General features: G+C 49.0%; 1 protein-coding gene across 1 annotated transcript in view; it reads right to left on the reverse strand.

The window, feature by feature from the left end:
- Positions 1-9,266: 9,266 nt before the first annotated feature.
- Positions 9,267-14,198, reverse strand: part of Ttc22 (tetratricopeptide repeat domain 22) — an 18,589-nt gene continuing 13,657 nt past the window's right edge. Inside the window, exons 4-7 of the mRNA XM_027402347.2 lie at positions 13,851-13,969; positions 13,013-13,174; positions 10,999-11,151; positions 9,267-10,613 (exon numbers count right to left, since the gene is read on the reverse strand). Of these exons, the coding sequence (XP_027258148.2) occupies positions 10,077-10,613; positions 10,999-11,151; positions 13,013-13,174; positions 13,851-13,969 (971 nt within the window). The 3' untranslated portion in view covers positions 9,267-10,076. The remainder of the gene's footprint in view (positions 10,614-10,998; positions 11,152-13,012; positions 13,175-13,850; positions 13,970-14,198) is intronic.

Raw genomic sequence — 14,198 nt, forward strand, 5'->3', positions numbered from 1 at the left:
CGCCAATCGGAAAGCCGTACTCTCGGGAAGGGGTGGGACTCGCTGGCACCAGCCTACTGGAGAAGGGCATGAGAAAGTTTCCGGAAACGGAGCCAAAGAGCCTCGCTCTCCCGCCGAGATCATAGATTGGCTTGGGTGGCCACCCGTAAATCATGGTTCCGGAAGTGCCCTCTAGGAATTAGTAACGTGCGACTCCATGATCAAATCCGGCTTTTAAGGCTAGGAGTCCGTTTTTTATCGCCCATGGCCAGGGCCTGAGTGACTCTTAGAGAACGGGTGCACTGCTAAGTAACCTTGACTTTGGCAACGCACAGGAGACCACGTTTCAGATCTGCCCTATGATTTAAAAAGCTTCAATTTGTCGGATGGTGGTGGCGCACGCCTTTCATCCCGGCACTCGGGAGGCAGAGGCAGGAGGGTCTCAAGTGAGTTCGAGGCCAGCCTGATCTACAGAGTGAGTTCCAGGACAGCCAAGAAAACTACACAGAAAAACCCTATCTCAAAAAACAAAACAAAAAAAACAGCGCAGCAGGGAAGCAGGACGCTAAAGAACTCAGACGCCAAGACAAAACAGGATTTTGATAAAAAAATATTTTTTAAAATAAAGATTAACACGAATATCCATCGAAAGAAAAAGTATGTTGTCATTCCAAGGGTGTTACATGTTCTGAAGATAAGTTAACTTAGAAAAAAAAATGGAGCGGGGAGCTGGATGGTTCTGATTTAAAATAGGTCGCCCATGGAAAGCTGGCATTTTAGCAAAGACCTGAAGAAGGGGAGACACAGAGTCTTGTAGCTGCCTGCTGGAGAATGCTATAAACACAGAACAGAGTGTAAAATGACCTGAGCAGGAGCTGCATTTATTTCAGTTACTCTACCAACAACTGCAGTTTATAGACTGCCTCAAGTGTGCTGGACCCAGGGCAAGCAGCTGAGGACCCTGATAACAGCTCTCAGCTCCCTGGGAGCTTCATGAACAATGCCTGTAATCACTAGCCTCAGCAAAGCCCTGTAGAATTGCAGGGAAGGGGGAACTTTGCTGAGGAAATGATTCTTCAGTTTATTTTAGAGATGGATGGGTCTGTTAGGCAGAGGGACCAGGACACTCAGAGGCGTGGAGCAGAAAGTGATGAGGTGATACAAGAGGGATAGGCAGGCGGTGGGTCTGCATCTTTCTCACAAATCCTTATGTTTCCAAGGGTCAGAACCTAGGTCCCCAAAACTCCAATAAGCCAGATTTGGCCACCTGTCCTCAACAAGCTGAGACTAGCAGTTACACAGATTCCCTGGTGGACAGACAGACAGGGAGAGGGGCAATGGCTAGGTCATAAAGATGGTGAATTTCCAAGATGGCCAGCTTCTTCCTCACTATCCTGACTTGAGACAAAAAAACCTGGCAGCTTAAAACAAAGAAAAGCCTTGTAGGTTTCTGTTTCCCATGGTGCTGATGGACTGGCTCAAGTTCAAGACCTGATGAGGACATGTTATGCAACATGTTGTTCTGGGCCAATCAACCATCCTTGCTTTCTTCAAATTGGCCAACCCTAAATGGGGAAGGAAGACTCTTCAGATGCTTAACAGCCCCAGGCCTAGAGGAGAGACTGGATTTTTCAGCTAGAGCCCCTCTGCTTTGCCAAGGGTCTTTTTCTGTGTGTCTACTGTGTATGTGTTTCCTCACTCCCGATAAATTTGTTTCTCCAATTTCTGATTCTGTCTGAGTGCTTGAGGTTTCTCTGCGGCCACCTGTTGTGCTTCTGATTTTTCTTGCCTTTAACTCTAACTGGATGAGAAAGGAACCCCATCAGGACCCCTAGACTATCAAAGCCATCAACTGTCTCAATTTCCTGAAAGGTGGTCTGACAAATTGCAGTCCTTTTCTGGGATTCTTTCTGGGTGGCTCTTAGGGTTTTTTTTTTTTGGGGGGGGTCTGTTGAGACAGGGTTTCTCTGTGTAGCTTTGGAGCCTGTCCTGGCTCCAAATAGCTCTTGTAGACCAGGCTGGTCTTGAGCTCACAGAGATAAGACTGCCTCTCCCTCTCGAGTGCTGGGATTAAAGGTGTGCCCCACCACCACCCAGCTGTTTTAGCATTTTGTTTTTGTTTTTGTTTTTATTGCTGTGAAGAGACACCATAACCACAGCAACTCTTTTTTTGTTTGTTTTTGTGTTTTTCAAGACAGGGTTTCTTTATGTAACTGGAACTCCATTTGTAGACCAGGCTGTCCTTGAACTCAATGAAATCCACATGCCTCTGCCTCTCAAGTGCTGGAATGAAAGGCGTGCATCGCCACCTGGCTAACCATGGCAACTCTTGTAAAGGGAACATTTAATTCAGGTGGCTCGCTTACAATTTCAGAGGTTCAGTCCATTATCATCATGGCGGGGAGCATAACAGCGTGCAGGCAGATGGGGTGCTGGAGCTGAGAGTCCTACATCTTGATTCAGAGGCAACAACAGGATGTCAACTGAGTGTCACACTGAGTGAAGCTTGAGAAAAGAAACCTCAAAGCCTGCCCCCACAGTGACACACTTCCTCCAACAAGGCCACACCTCCTAATAGTGCCACTTCCTTTGGGAGTCATTTTCTTTCAAACCACCACAGTGGCTCAGACTTTCAGTCTTTTCCTTCCCTTTAGTATGAGATTCCTAGAGGAATTCTAATTTCTTGGGGTGCAGTTTCCAAGCCAAAGGGAGGCACATGTGCCTGTTATAAGAATATCTTTATTCCTTCCAGGCAGGCAGGCTCCAGTGACACAGCGCCCGATACCCAGGCCAGAGCAGTGCAGGAATCCCCGTGTACATCAGTCCTGAAGTGAGGTCACTGAAGCGGGCAAGCTTAAAGTTTCCCCTAGAATGATTCTGAGTTAGATGAACTGGCCAATAGGAAAGATACCAGACAACCTGGCGAGGGAGGGTGGTAGATATGACAGTACATGACCATTATGTCTGTCAACCCACTTAGAGGGCCAGGCTGAGCTGATGGTCCTGAGTTGTTCTGTCTCTAAAAGCCATGCTGGGTCCCTGCAGCCCAGCTCTATGGGAGGGGTTTTCCTTGGGGATTGGTGTCTCACAGGTTTTACTGGAGCAATATTCCTTCTACTGGGAGAGAAGTCACATTCGGATATTTTTGGGATCCATGTGTCTGTCCACATTGACCTTTTATTTTCCTTCTGCCCACACACATGGTTATAACTCCTCCAATCTGGAAAATCTAGGTAGTGTCCTTTATACCCCGAGGTGTTAATTATTTCTCAATTAGCAGTTCCCAGGCTGCAGAACACAGTGGTATGAAGAGGCCTAATGACCTGCAGTGTTTATCCACCCCCACATCTTTAGAGCACTTACCAACAGTAACTAATTAAAACTCATGACCCCCTTGGGAGGCAGACCAGCATGCTGTAGTGATCTGTAAGTGCACAGGAGCTTCTGCAGCCTGGAGTGGGGACCTGGCCAAACAGCCACAGTCAGAGTAGATTTACTCCCTGTGAGCAAGTCCACGGTGGCCGAGACCCAGTGTCTGATGCTGTCATGCTAGCAGCTTCCTGGGAGACATTCAATCAACCGATTTATTGGATGCCTTGATTCATGGTGCACATTCCTAGTTTAGCCCTACAAGTTAGAAACGTGAAAGAAATGGACAGTTGCCTTGCTGTCCCACAGCCCTGGGACACTCCATGTCTCAGTGGCTTTCCCTGGCCATGTGTGGATCCTCTTGAGCGTGGCCCTAGTTTTGCTCTTTTCTATATCCTCAGTACTTTGAAGGACCACAGTTTTGCTTGGTTTGTGGCTTAATATATCAATCAATAGAGGAAGGAATAGCTGTCTACCCTTCAGATGACAAACTCTTCTGGCTCATGAGACCTCCCTGCATGCAGAGCCCATGACCTCAAACCAAGAGGGACTCTAAGCTTGGGTAAAGCATGCAAGATGAATGGGAGAACAGGCCCAAAGGATTCCCTAGCTGCAGGAGCTGTGGACTTCATGGGAGATTGACTTTCAAGAGGAGGGCACAGTACCTTGCAATGTTGTCAGACATGACATTCAAGCAACAGACTAAACTGAAAATACTGTGTGAGTTGCAGCAGAAATATATTCAGATCATTCTTTTGTATGATTATCTGTGTAATTAGATAATGACTTATAAGTAATTAAATATGATTATGTATGGGGAGTGGTTGAAGGGCACCTGTACCCAGTGTTTAATGCAATCTTATTTACAGCTAATACTCAAGTGTGACTCTGCACCTGTTATTTTCCAAGCTGACAGCTCCAGTCTCCACCCACAGGACTCACTCCTCCACTTCCTCAGGCTTTGGCCTAATTGTCCCATTTTCAGCCAGGACACCTTCTTCCCCTTGCAATTCACACCTACCTGAAGGGACCAGCTTCCCTTTCGGCAGCCATAACAGCCGAACACGTGCTTGCCATAACCTTGCCTTGGTCACTTAGAGGTCAGATGCCTGTCGTGACAAGGAACCAATCAGAAGTTAGCTGGTGGCGCTATGCTTTACGACCCTGGGTGTGCTTTATGGACAAGCGTACAGCAATGACGCACAAAGCATAGCAACCACCCTGGGAGGGCCTATGGACCATAACAACCAGTTGGCCAATCAACACAGGGCAAGCCCTCCAAGCCTGGAGGCACACCAATAGTGAGCCTGTGCGTACCCCTAGACACTCCCCTTACGCTGCCCTATAAGATCTCTTGGGAGGCCCTAGGAGCCGTCTTTTGCTAGCCATCCACCATGGCGGGTGGGTGAAAGACCCGAGCTAACATGGAGTTAGCTCGTTAAATTACAATAAAGCCTCATGCAGTTTGCAGCAAGCTCTCGAATCCGCCTGGTGATTGGGGTGACCGTAGTCGTGGCCTGGGACCCCGGATACCTGAGTTTTCCGGGGGTCTAACATACCTACGTCATCCCCTGCAAGCCTCATTCTCTTGCTTCAGTTTCCTCTCTAATACTTAGCACCAATTAACATAATAAAGACCTTTCCAATCTGGGGCTCATTTGTGCTTCATCCTCCCCCTACCTCCCTCGCCTTAGAACATGGTGATACACAGTACTGCTTCTCTCAGAGGGCACCAAACTTTCTTCTTCAAGAACTAAACAGTACACTAGGTACTGCAGGCTTTGCAGGCTTGCAGGCTAGTCTTTTTCACAACTATTCAATTAGGTCATTATCTAAGAGAAGTAGCCATAGGAGAATGTAAACAAATAAGCATGGCTGTGTTTCAATAAAACTTTATATAAAAACAACAACAACTGGTGGCAGGCCAAATTCAGCCATAGCTTTAACCCTGCCCCCCCCCACTAGATCATTGCCTGGCACTTTACGAATGCTTGATAAAACTTTGCTGAATGAATTAATCAGTGAATAAAAGAATCAGCTAACATGAGGCAAGTGCTACAGTGCCTCACACATCCAGTATACAGTAAATACCCCTTCCTATTTTGCACTTAGGAAATTTAACAAGGTAGATTATGATATATAGAGGAGTGCAAAGAAAGTGCTGTGGGAGGACTGAGATGGTGTGGATTTAAAAATTATAGGCTGTGTGTGTGTGTGTGTGTGTGTGTGTGTGTGTGTGTGTGAGAGAGAGAGAGAGAGAGAGAGAGAGAGAGAGAGAGAGAGAGAGAGAGAGAGAGAGAGCAGTTGGTTCAAAAATCTGTCGACTGGGCCAGCTAGAAAGCTGGTGTTTCAGTTGTAGTCCAAAGGCCTTTTTAATTTTTTTAAAGATTGATTTATTTACTATGTACACAATATCTTGCCTGCACGTGTGCCTAAATGCCAGAAGAGGGCACCAGATCACATTATAGATGGTTGTGAGCCACCATGTGGCTGCTGGGAATTGAACTCAGGACCTCTGGAAGAACAGTCAGTGCTCTTAACCTCTCAGCCATCTCTCCAGCCCTAGCAAGTATTCTTAACTTCTGAGTTATCTCTCCAGCCCCAGAGACTGGGAAATTTCTTAAAAAAAAAAAAAAAACCAAACCAAACAAACAAACAAACAAACAAAAAGCCCAGAAATGTGTGCCTTACATTCGGGGAGATGGGAAATCCAGCTAAAGCACTGGAATTTGATTCTGGGGTAGTGTATTTGCTATTTTTCTCATTTCTGTCATCAAATGCCTGACAGAGACAACTCAAACAAGAGGTTAGTAAAGCCTGCACAGACAGCTTGAGTATCCCCTAAGTGCCCTGTAAACATCCCTTCCTATCACCTAGCCCAGCCCACTGCCATCTTGTTATTTTGGTCCAGTTCTATACAAAGTTCAGTTCTTCAGGGTGGGAGAAGGCAAAGCAGGGTGGCTCGTTCTGTGGGAGCATGCAGTGTCAGTGTCTTCCTTTGACAGGCAGGCAGCAGACACTGGCAAAAAGGGGAATAACTCTCAGAGACTCCACCATCCAGGCCCTGTCTCACACCTAAAGGTTCCTTCAAAATAGCACCACAGCTATTTTAATAGCTGGGGACCCAGTATTAAAATAAAATGAGCCTGGATGCAAGTTAGGGTCTTGGGTCAGGGCCCAGTAGTACCCAGCTTAATATTTGCACTCCCGGTAGACTGTGAATGCTAAAACTATCAGACATTCTGCAAGAATTATGGCAAGCAGCACTCTCTAAACACAGCGTGCACCTTCCCCACACCTCTCCATCTAATAGGTGAGTGCATTCCAGCCAGGCCTGGGAGGAGGCTGGTTCCAGCTGGGTGGAACTGAGAGGGCAGAGGCAGGGAGCTGGGATAGCTGGGGGTAGTGGTGGGGGTAGCTGTCACGGGGTAGGGGGGTTGAGGGTAGATTTAGAACAGGTGTGAAACCTGATGTAGCTGGGTGTGGCAAAACAGAGAGGAGGGGGAGCCCTGACTGTGTCCTCATCAGCAAGCTTGACAGTGACTCTGGCCCCAGGAACTGTGGGAGTGGGGTGGGGGAGGAGACGGGGGGGGGGGGGCGGCTCTGGCTGGAAGAGCCTCAGTCCGAAGTGCCGGAATCTGTTTCCATCTGCTCATTTTACTGTTGAGCTGTAAAGTGCTAAATGTCATTATCCTCCCCTTCCCTAAACAAGAAAAAAATCTCAACAGCCTGGGAAGGAGATATTTCACTTCATTTGGCATCCAGCCACCATCATCCATACAGGGTGCTCCCTTGGGGGCTGATTAGGGATAGAGAGAAACCAGGCTCTGCACAACTTTTAGCTGCTTGCACCTTCATTGTGAGCACCCTAGCTGGGGCTGGAGGCTGGAAGCCAAGCCAGAGCACAGCCTGGCTGGCAACACTGCACAGCAGCTTCATACTAGAAAGAGAATGGCAAGCAGAGGAGCCTGTTCAAGGCCACTTGGCTTATTAGGCTCTGAGCTCTACCGCCCCAGAAAACAAACCTGAATTGGGGGAAAAAAAGCTTTAGAAAAGATTTCAACTCTATAAAAGAACAGACCTGCTGAAAACGAACCGACTTGTTTTCTGTGGATTTCTTGCTGTCTTTATTTTTCCTTTCCATTTAAAAATGTCTTTCTTCTTTCATTTGTTTAGCTTTCCAGACAGTCTCTCACACTGTAGACCTGGAACTCACTATGTAGCCCAGGCTGGTCTTGATCCTAAGGAGCTCTGAGATTACAGGTGTGAGCCGCCATACCTGGCTATCTATGAATTCTGTGATGTAGTACTCTGCCCGTCTGCTGTATGCAACAGTTTGTAGACACTCCCACTCAGTGTTCAGGAGTCTTGCTTTAGATGGGAGGCTAGAGCAAGTGAGAATGAAGGTTCTTTGAAACTCGTAGAGCTTTGAAACCCATTATTGAGGAATCCTGCCCATTTTATCTTTCATAACCTTCTCTCAGACTTCTTAAACAGATGTTCCCAGCTGCCTAGCAGCTGTGAGACCCAGGAGAAGAGAGGACAGGCAGTTCAAGGACAGTTGTCCTCCCAGCCATCCAGTGGGCAGAGGATTCCGCAGGGCTTACACATGAAACCAAAAGAGCAAGGAACTGCCAGGCCTGGCCTGAGCAATGGCTTGTTGAAGAGGAACAGCCAAGATCCAGGGCCTGGTACAGCACATTCTTTACTACACTGCAGAAGGGCCACTCGGGTTAGCTGAGGACGGCTGAGGGAGGAGGGGAGCAAGGTGGTGCCTTTCAATAATTTCTGTAGGTCTCCAGTATCTTTGCAGATCTTAAGTCCTGAGGATGGTACAGGGGGTGTTTTCCTAATTGCTATGTATGGTCTAGGCTGCTACCCCTCTGAAGGCAAAGCAAATTTTGTGGTTCTGGCCACAAAATTGTTCTCGGGTTTAGCACTTCATCTGGCATTCGGCCTATGCTTGCTAAGTATTTGATGAGAGAAGAAATGGAAGATCTGGGGTTCTTGTGGACTTGACAGAAGTAAGCCTGGCAAGGCAGCTTCCCTGGAAGGACCACGGATGAGGTGGTGGTTTTGTGATTGACCTTGGACAAGTCTCTGGGTCTCAGTTTCCCACTCATGGAATTGGGGAGTTGGCATGAAGCTGAGCAGGGGGTACAAAGGCCATGGTTCTGGCTGAACTCTAGACCTCAAGGATCCCTGGGCTATAGTCACAATATCCATGACTGTCATGTAGTGGGACATAGCTCCAATAAACCCTCCATGTTGAGAAAGGTGGGGGTTCATGAGAGGAAACAAAGAACTTGCGGGGGGGGGGGAGGTTTGCCTCTGAGCTGAGCACTTGATAGGACAGCAATGGCTGTAGAGACCCAGTGAGGAAACTAGATGTGGAAAGGATAGGTTATACAGTCAAGAACAGAAATGGGGAAAACAGGCCCAAAGGGCACCAGGAAGGCCTAACTCTGACCAAAGAGGGCATATCTGTAAGCCTATAGCAGGGAATGGGCTGGTCTGCCTCAGTGCTGACTTTTCATCTGTCTGGGACCTTGTTCGTATCTGTGCCACCCATGGAGTGAGGTTTGTAATGCCACTTGATCTATGTATAACACATAGTGGGCAGCCCAGGGAATTTGTTGTTGTTGTTGGCTTTTCGAGACAGGGTTTCTCTGTGTAGCTTTAGAGCCTGTCCTGGAACTCACTTTGTAGACCAGGCTGGCCTCAAACTCACTGAGACCCTCCTGCCTATGCCTTCCGGGTGCTGGGATGAAAGGCGTGCACCACCACTGCCCGGCTGGAATGGGTTTCTCTACCTCTTTGTTTTCTGGTTAATGTGCAGAGAACCCTGAGGGAAATTAGAATGGGTGTTTGCTGACCACTCATACAATGTGTGAATGTGTGAATGAGGTTATCAAAAAACTCCTTGAGGTATCATAAACTGATAAACAAACAAACTAAACAGTAAAGGAGCAGGGACACAGAGAGGACAGGGAAGGTGGGGAAGGGTTCTTCTGATGAGTTTTATTTCAGGGACTTTGGGAAGCCTTCCAAGAAGGCTGGCTAAAGCAGAGACCTGCTGGAGCTGATGGAGAGGCAGGGACTGGCTCTGAGCACCAAGATTGAAGTCAGAACCCTGCCTCACCCACATATAGTGCCACCTTGGTCTGTCCTAGCTAGGCTTTTCTGGCTGAGGACTTAAGACCCACTCAGCTAAACTTTCAGTGTGGCCCTTTGGGACTCCAATGGCAGTCACTCAGACATCTGGGGTAGAAAGTCACATCTGAGATAGCTATCCTTTCTGTCAGGAAACTTGAGCCATTCTATTATTGCTGCATGTCTGTAAAATTCTTTTCCCCAAGTGGCAGTTTTCCAGTGGCCTCTCATGCCTGCTCCCAGACTCCTTGCTCTGCAGATTTTCCCCGCAAGTGCCCATTACTGCCCTATGGGTATTTCAAATTTATAAAACGTTCCAAAGCTACCCATTCACAATTTCCGGAGGAGGAGAAAGTCTTCTTTGATCTTCCCACCTCCCCCCAACCAGGTATAGGAAAGGAACCCAGGGCCTCAAGCTTGCTAAGCAAGCCTTTGACTAAATTATAACCCAGTGTGGAAAACATTCTGGCTCTGCTCACCCTGTCAGGTGAGCTGTCTTGGGTGCCATGGCTAGATTCAATCACCTAGGTGGGGCCTCTTCCGGTCTGGGCCTCATCAGTGCATCAGCACCTGACTCAGGAGGAGGATGCTCGACTTTTGCATAGCCCTCCAGTGTCCTCACCCTCATGTTCCATGGTTTCAAAGAGCAGCCTCACTAGTGCTGGCCGTCCCTGGGCTACTAAGGCGCTGGCCAGGCCCAGGACCTCATCTGTGTGACTGCGCCACACACGCTGTAGCTCCTGGCGCAGGCGTGCTGCCGGGTACTTGCTCTGGGCATGGCACAGCCAAATGTCCACCTCGCAGCCCACCTCGCCATCACTCAACTGCGCCTGGCTCCACTGGGCTAGCAGCGCCTCTAGCAGGCAGCCGAAGCTCTCAGTGTGACTGGATCCTGCGTCGTCCAACTCCACTGCACGCTTGAAGCAGGCTGCGGCGTTGGCGTCCTCGCCCTGGACTCGCAAGCATTTGCCGCGCAGCAGCTGCAGCTCGGGCAGCGTGTCTCCCAGTTCCAACTCGCCAGCCTTCGCCAGGAAGACCAGCGCCTGGTTGAGCGCGGCCTCATCCACTGCCAGCAGCTCCCGCATGGCATCCACGCCCATGTAGTAGTAAACCTGCGTGGGGGTGACCTCTGAGACCTCTTCCTTTGCACCCTGCCCCCCTCATCAGTTCCCACCAATTCTGCTATTAATTAGAGATATTGTACCTGCCCCCTGGAAAACCCTGTACCAGGGTTCTAGTCCCGTCTCCTCCACACCTAGACTTAGGACCTTGAATAAGGCCTCCCATGTACAATCATGATGTAGTCATCTTTGATAGCCTTTCCCCTGGGAATAGCATGGTCTGTGCTGACTGCTGAGAGGGGTAGAGGGTGGGACGAGGGGAGCTTCCAAACACTATATACACATTACATCCAATTCACAGGACAGCTAGAGGAGGAGAGCAGGGGCTGACTTTCCTCTCTGTCCTCAGTGCCCAGGAAGCCCTTGTCTCTCTTACCTGGCCAATGTCTAGGTAGGTCCTGAGGCCTGGGTACACCTTGACCACTTCCTCAAGGTCAGCTTTGGCACAGGCCAGGTGGTTCCTGTCCGGCATACCTCCAAGTCCCACCTTGGCCCGTTCCAGGTCGTGGACATAGGCTCTGATTTGGACCTGCAGCAGAGAGGCAAACTCAGGAGAAGCTGCAGCAGAAGACATCTGCCTCAGTTCTGATCTCGTGAAAAAGCCAGGGTGCTTCTCAGCAGCAATCAGGGGCATCCTGTGTGACTGCAGAAAGCCTCAGGAGCCCAGGGTCTTAGTTCTGTGCCAGCGAGGGTAACCACTCCCCATTCTGGGCCTGTCTCCCTGCTTATACAGAGAGGAGCAGGATGAAGTGAGAGCATTCATTCATTCACTCTTTCAGCAAATGAGTATTGAATGCCCCCACAATCAGCCACATAACCTGGCAGAAGTTTCATAACATCTGAACTCCATCTTCTAAGTTGAAAAGTTAGCAATTCCCAAAACTTACTATGTGCCAGGCGCTGAGGATACCATGGAAAACAAAATGACTAAGTGATTGCTCTCATGGGCTTGTATGTGAGTAGGGAGAAATAGTCAATAGGACACATAGCAAACAGTGTGTCCGGTGTTAAAAAGGAAAGTAACCAGGTGGTGGTGGCACACACCTTTGATCCCAGCACTTGGGAGGCAGAGGCAGGAGGATCTCTGTGAGTTTGAGGCCAGCCTGGTCTCCAGAGCGAGTGTCAGGATAGGCTCCAAAGCTACACAGAGAAACCCTGTCTCAAAAAACAAAACAAAACAAAACAAAACAAAAAAGCTAGTTTCAGGATAGCCAGGGCTACACAGTGAAACCCTATCTCAAAAAAAGAAAAAACAAAACAAACAAAAACACAAACAAGAAAGAAAAAAAGAAGGAAAAGTAAAGCAGGGAAGTACGGAAACTACTGGCAAGTGTTTTGACATTTTCAGTAAGAGGCCACTAGGAAGAAGCTGGAGTTTTGACAGGCCTGCAGAAAGGGAGAAAGCGAACCAGATTATCTATGAGGCAAGCGTAATGGGTGGAGACCCAGGCCATTGAGATGGAAGAAAATGCATCAGGACAGTCTGGGCTCCCGGGTAGCACAATGGACTGAAGCTTCCACACTGCCCTGTGCCATTCCCTTCTGTCTTGTTCCTTCTTGCTCTGGCCATCTGAGTCGTAAAAGTGTGACCCTTGGAGCCACAGGGAGCAGAGGGAGGAGCTAAGACTGTCATTCTTACAGAGTGAATGCAGGACCCTGAGGAAGCTGGCTGCCTCCCTGTGCCATGCCCCATCCATAGACTGGCACGTGTCTCAAGTCTCACGAGATTCTTAGGAGGAGTAAACCAGAGCATATAATGGAAGATTTTTGTAGCGCCACCTTCTGGTTTTACAAGTATCCTTATTATCAGTAACAGCTGTATCAATTACCGTGAAAGTTTTCTGTTTACTTCCAGCAGCTATGGAGACCAGATGGCAAGTACATTGGCTACCAGGTCAGGAGAAAGGTAGTAGAGAGGATGAGGGGTGAGGGGTACTTATTAACTTGGAGAAAAATGAATTCAGAGCTGTAGGTGTGACCTCAAATAGCTGGATTCTGTGCGGTGCCAGAGGTAGAGCTGGGTCCAGCAAGGATAACTGAGGGAGGCAACTCTCACCTCAGCGTGTGACTGACAGCATTGAGGATGTGACTGACAGCATTGAGGATATGGTGCAGCCCAGTCTTTCAAGAGACAGTGGAGCTGCTAAAGATGGACCTGATAATAGCAATGAGTTGGTCACAAATGAACTCCTCAATATGCTTGCTTCCATGTTCACACATAGCATCAAACTTAACTCTCTTAGCTCAAAGGGCAGGCATTTCGGGTGTCTAGATGATTCCTAAGCTCTCTGCTATGAACATCCCAGGGCACTGGCCCCAGGATCTTTGCCCTTGACCTTTGGCCTCTTGTTGCTAATGGCAGGATGAAGTGGGCCTGCTGGTTGGCTCACCTTGGCCCTGGTGCAGTAAGCCTGCCAGTTGAGTTGTGGGTCCCTAAGCACATCCAGGGACATGTTGCAAGTTCCTATGGCCAAATCCTGCTTTCCTAGGAAGTGGAAGATTTTGGCCAGGCGGTTCAGGATGGGAGGTTGGTCCTTGGCGATCTCAATGGCCTAAGAAGGAAGGTATAAATACAGGATAAAGCTACGCCACCCGTCACAGATCCTACCTACCCGTGGCCAGCATCCATGTGGCTCAGCCATACAGTAACTACATTGGACCCTACACATTGGGGTAAGCCCACCAGACCCAAATTCCTTGGAGTCTAACTCACTGGCACATACATTCTGAAGCTTTTCCTCCATTGTCATGGGTCTGACAAGAGGTAGAGCCAGAGTCATGCTCTGCCTCCTCAGACTTACGGGTTTCTAGCTAGGCCAAGCTCTCCCTGCCAATGCTGGTATTGATGGCTACAGATTATAAATGACTTATCTCAGGGCCACATGGCCTGAGGGCAGAGCCAGTAAGGAGACCCCAGGAAACCTATTCCCTCTACTAAACCACTGTGGGTGAGAGAGAGGAAACACAGCTGAGGGAAGACTGTTCCAGGGCCCATTTCAAGGCTGGAAGAATGGGCATGGGCCGTTTTAGGTGGGGACTGTATTGCTCTTAGGCAGAGCAGAGCAGGCATGAAGGAACACTTCTGCTTTGGGTGTGGAGAGGATGGACATGCAGGGCTGCAGTAGGGTCCTTCCTGGGTGGGCCACACAGTGGGATTGGCCCAGAGAAGCAGAGGGTTCTGGGGGAGTCCAAATTTGCAAAGTGGGTGTACCTAGAACACATACATACCTTGCCAAAGCAGTCCAGGGGCTCTGTCCCCGAGTACCCGCATTCATGGACACCCATGGGGGTGGTAAAGAAGGTGTCCTTCCTCTCCAGCAGCATGCCAACATAGCACCAGGCCAGAGCTGGGTGAGGGCAAGAGAGGGCAGGGTCTCTAGGGAGCAGTGGAGGCAGGGAGAGCACAGGCATGGATGGAGCCAGCTCCTCTGTAGGTGTTAGCCCCCATAAGGATAAAGAAAGGGACAACAGTAGGGGCCAGAGACAGAGGAGACAAAAGGTACAGGGAAGTTATAGCATTCCTGAGGGTGTGACACAACACATTCTGGTGCTTACTCTGTGTCTGAGCATGTCACA

This window comes from Cricetulus griseus, chromosome 2, assembly GCF_003668045.3.
Source record: "Cricetulus griseus strain 17A/GY chromosome 2, alternate assembly CriGri-PICRH-1.0, whole genome shotgun sequence".
Taxonomy (NCBI): domain Eukaryota; kingdom Metazoa; phylum Chordata; class Mammalia; order Rodentia; family Cricetidae; genus Cricetulus; species Cricetulus griseus.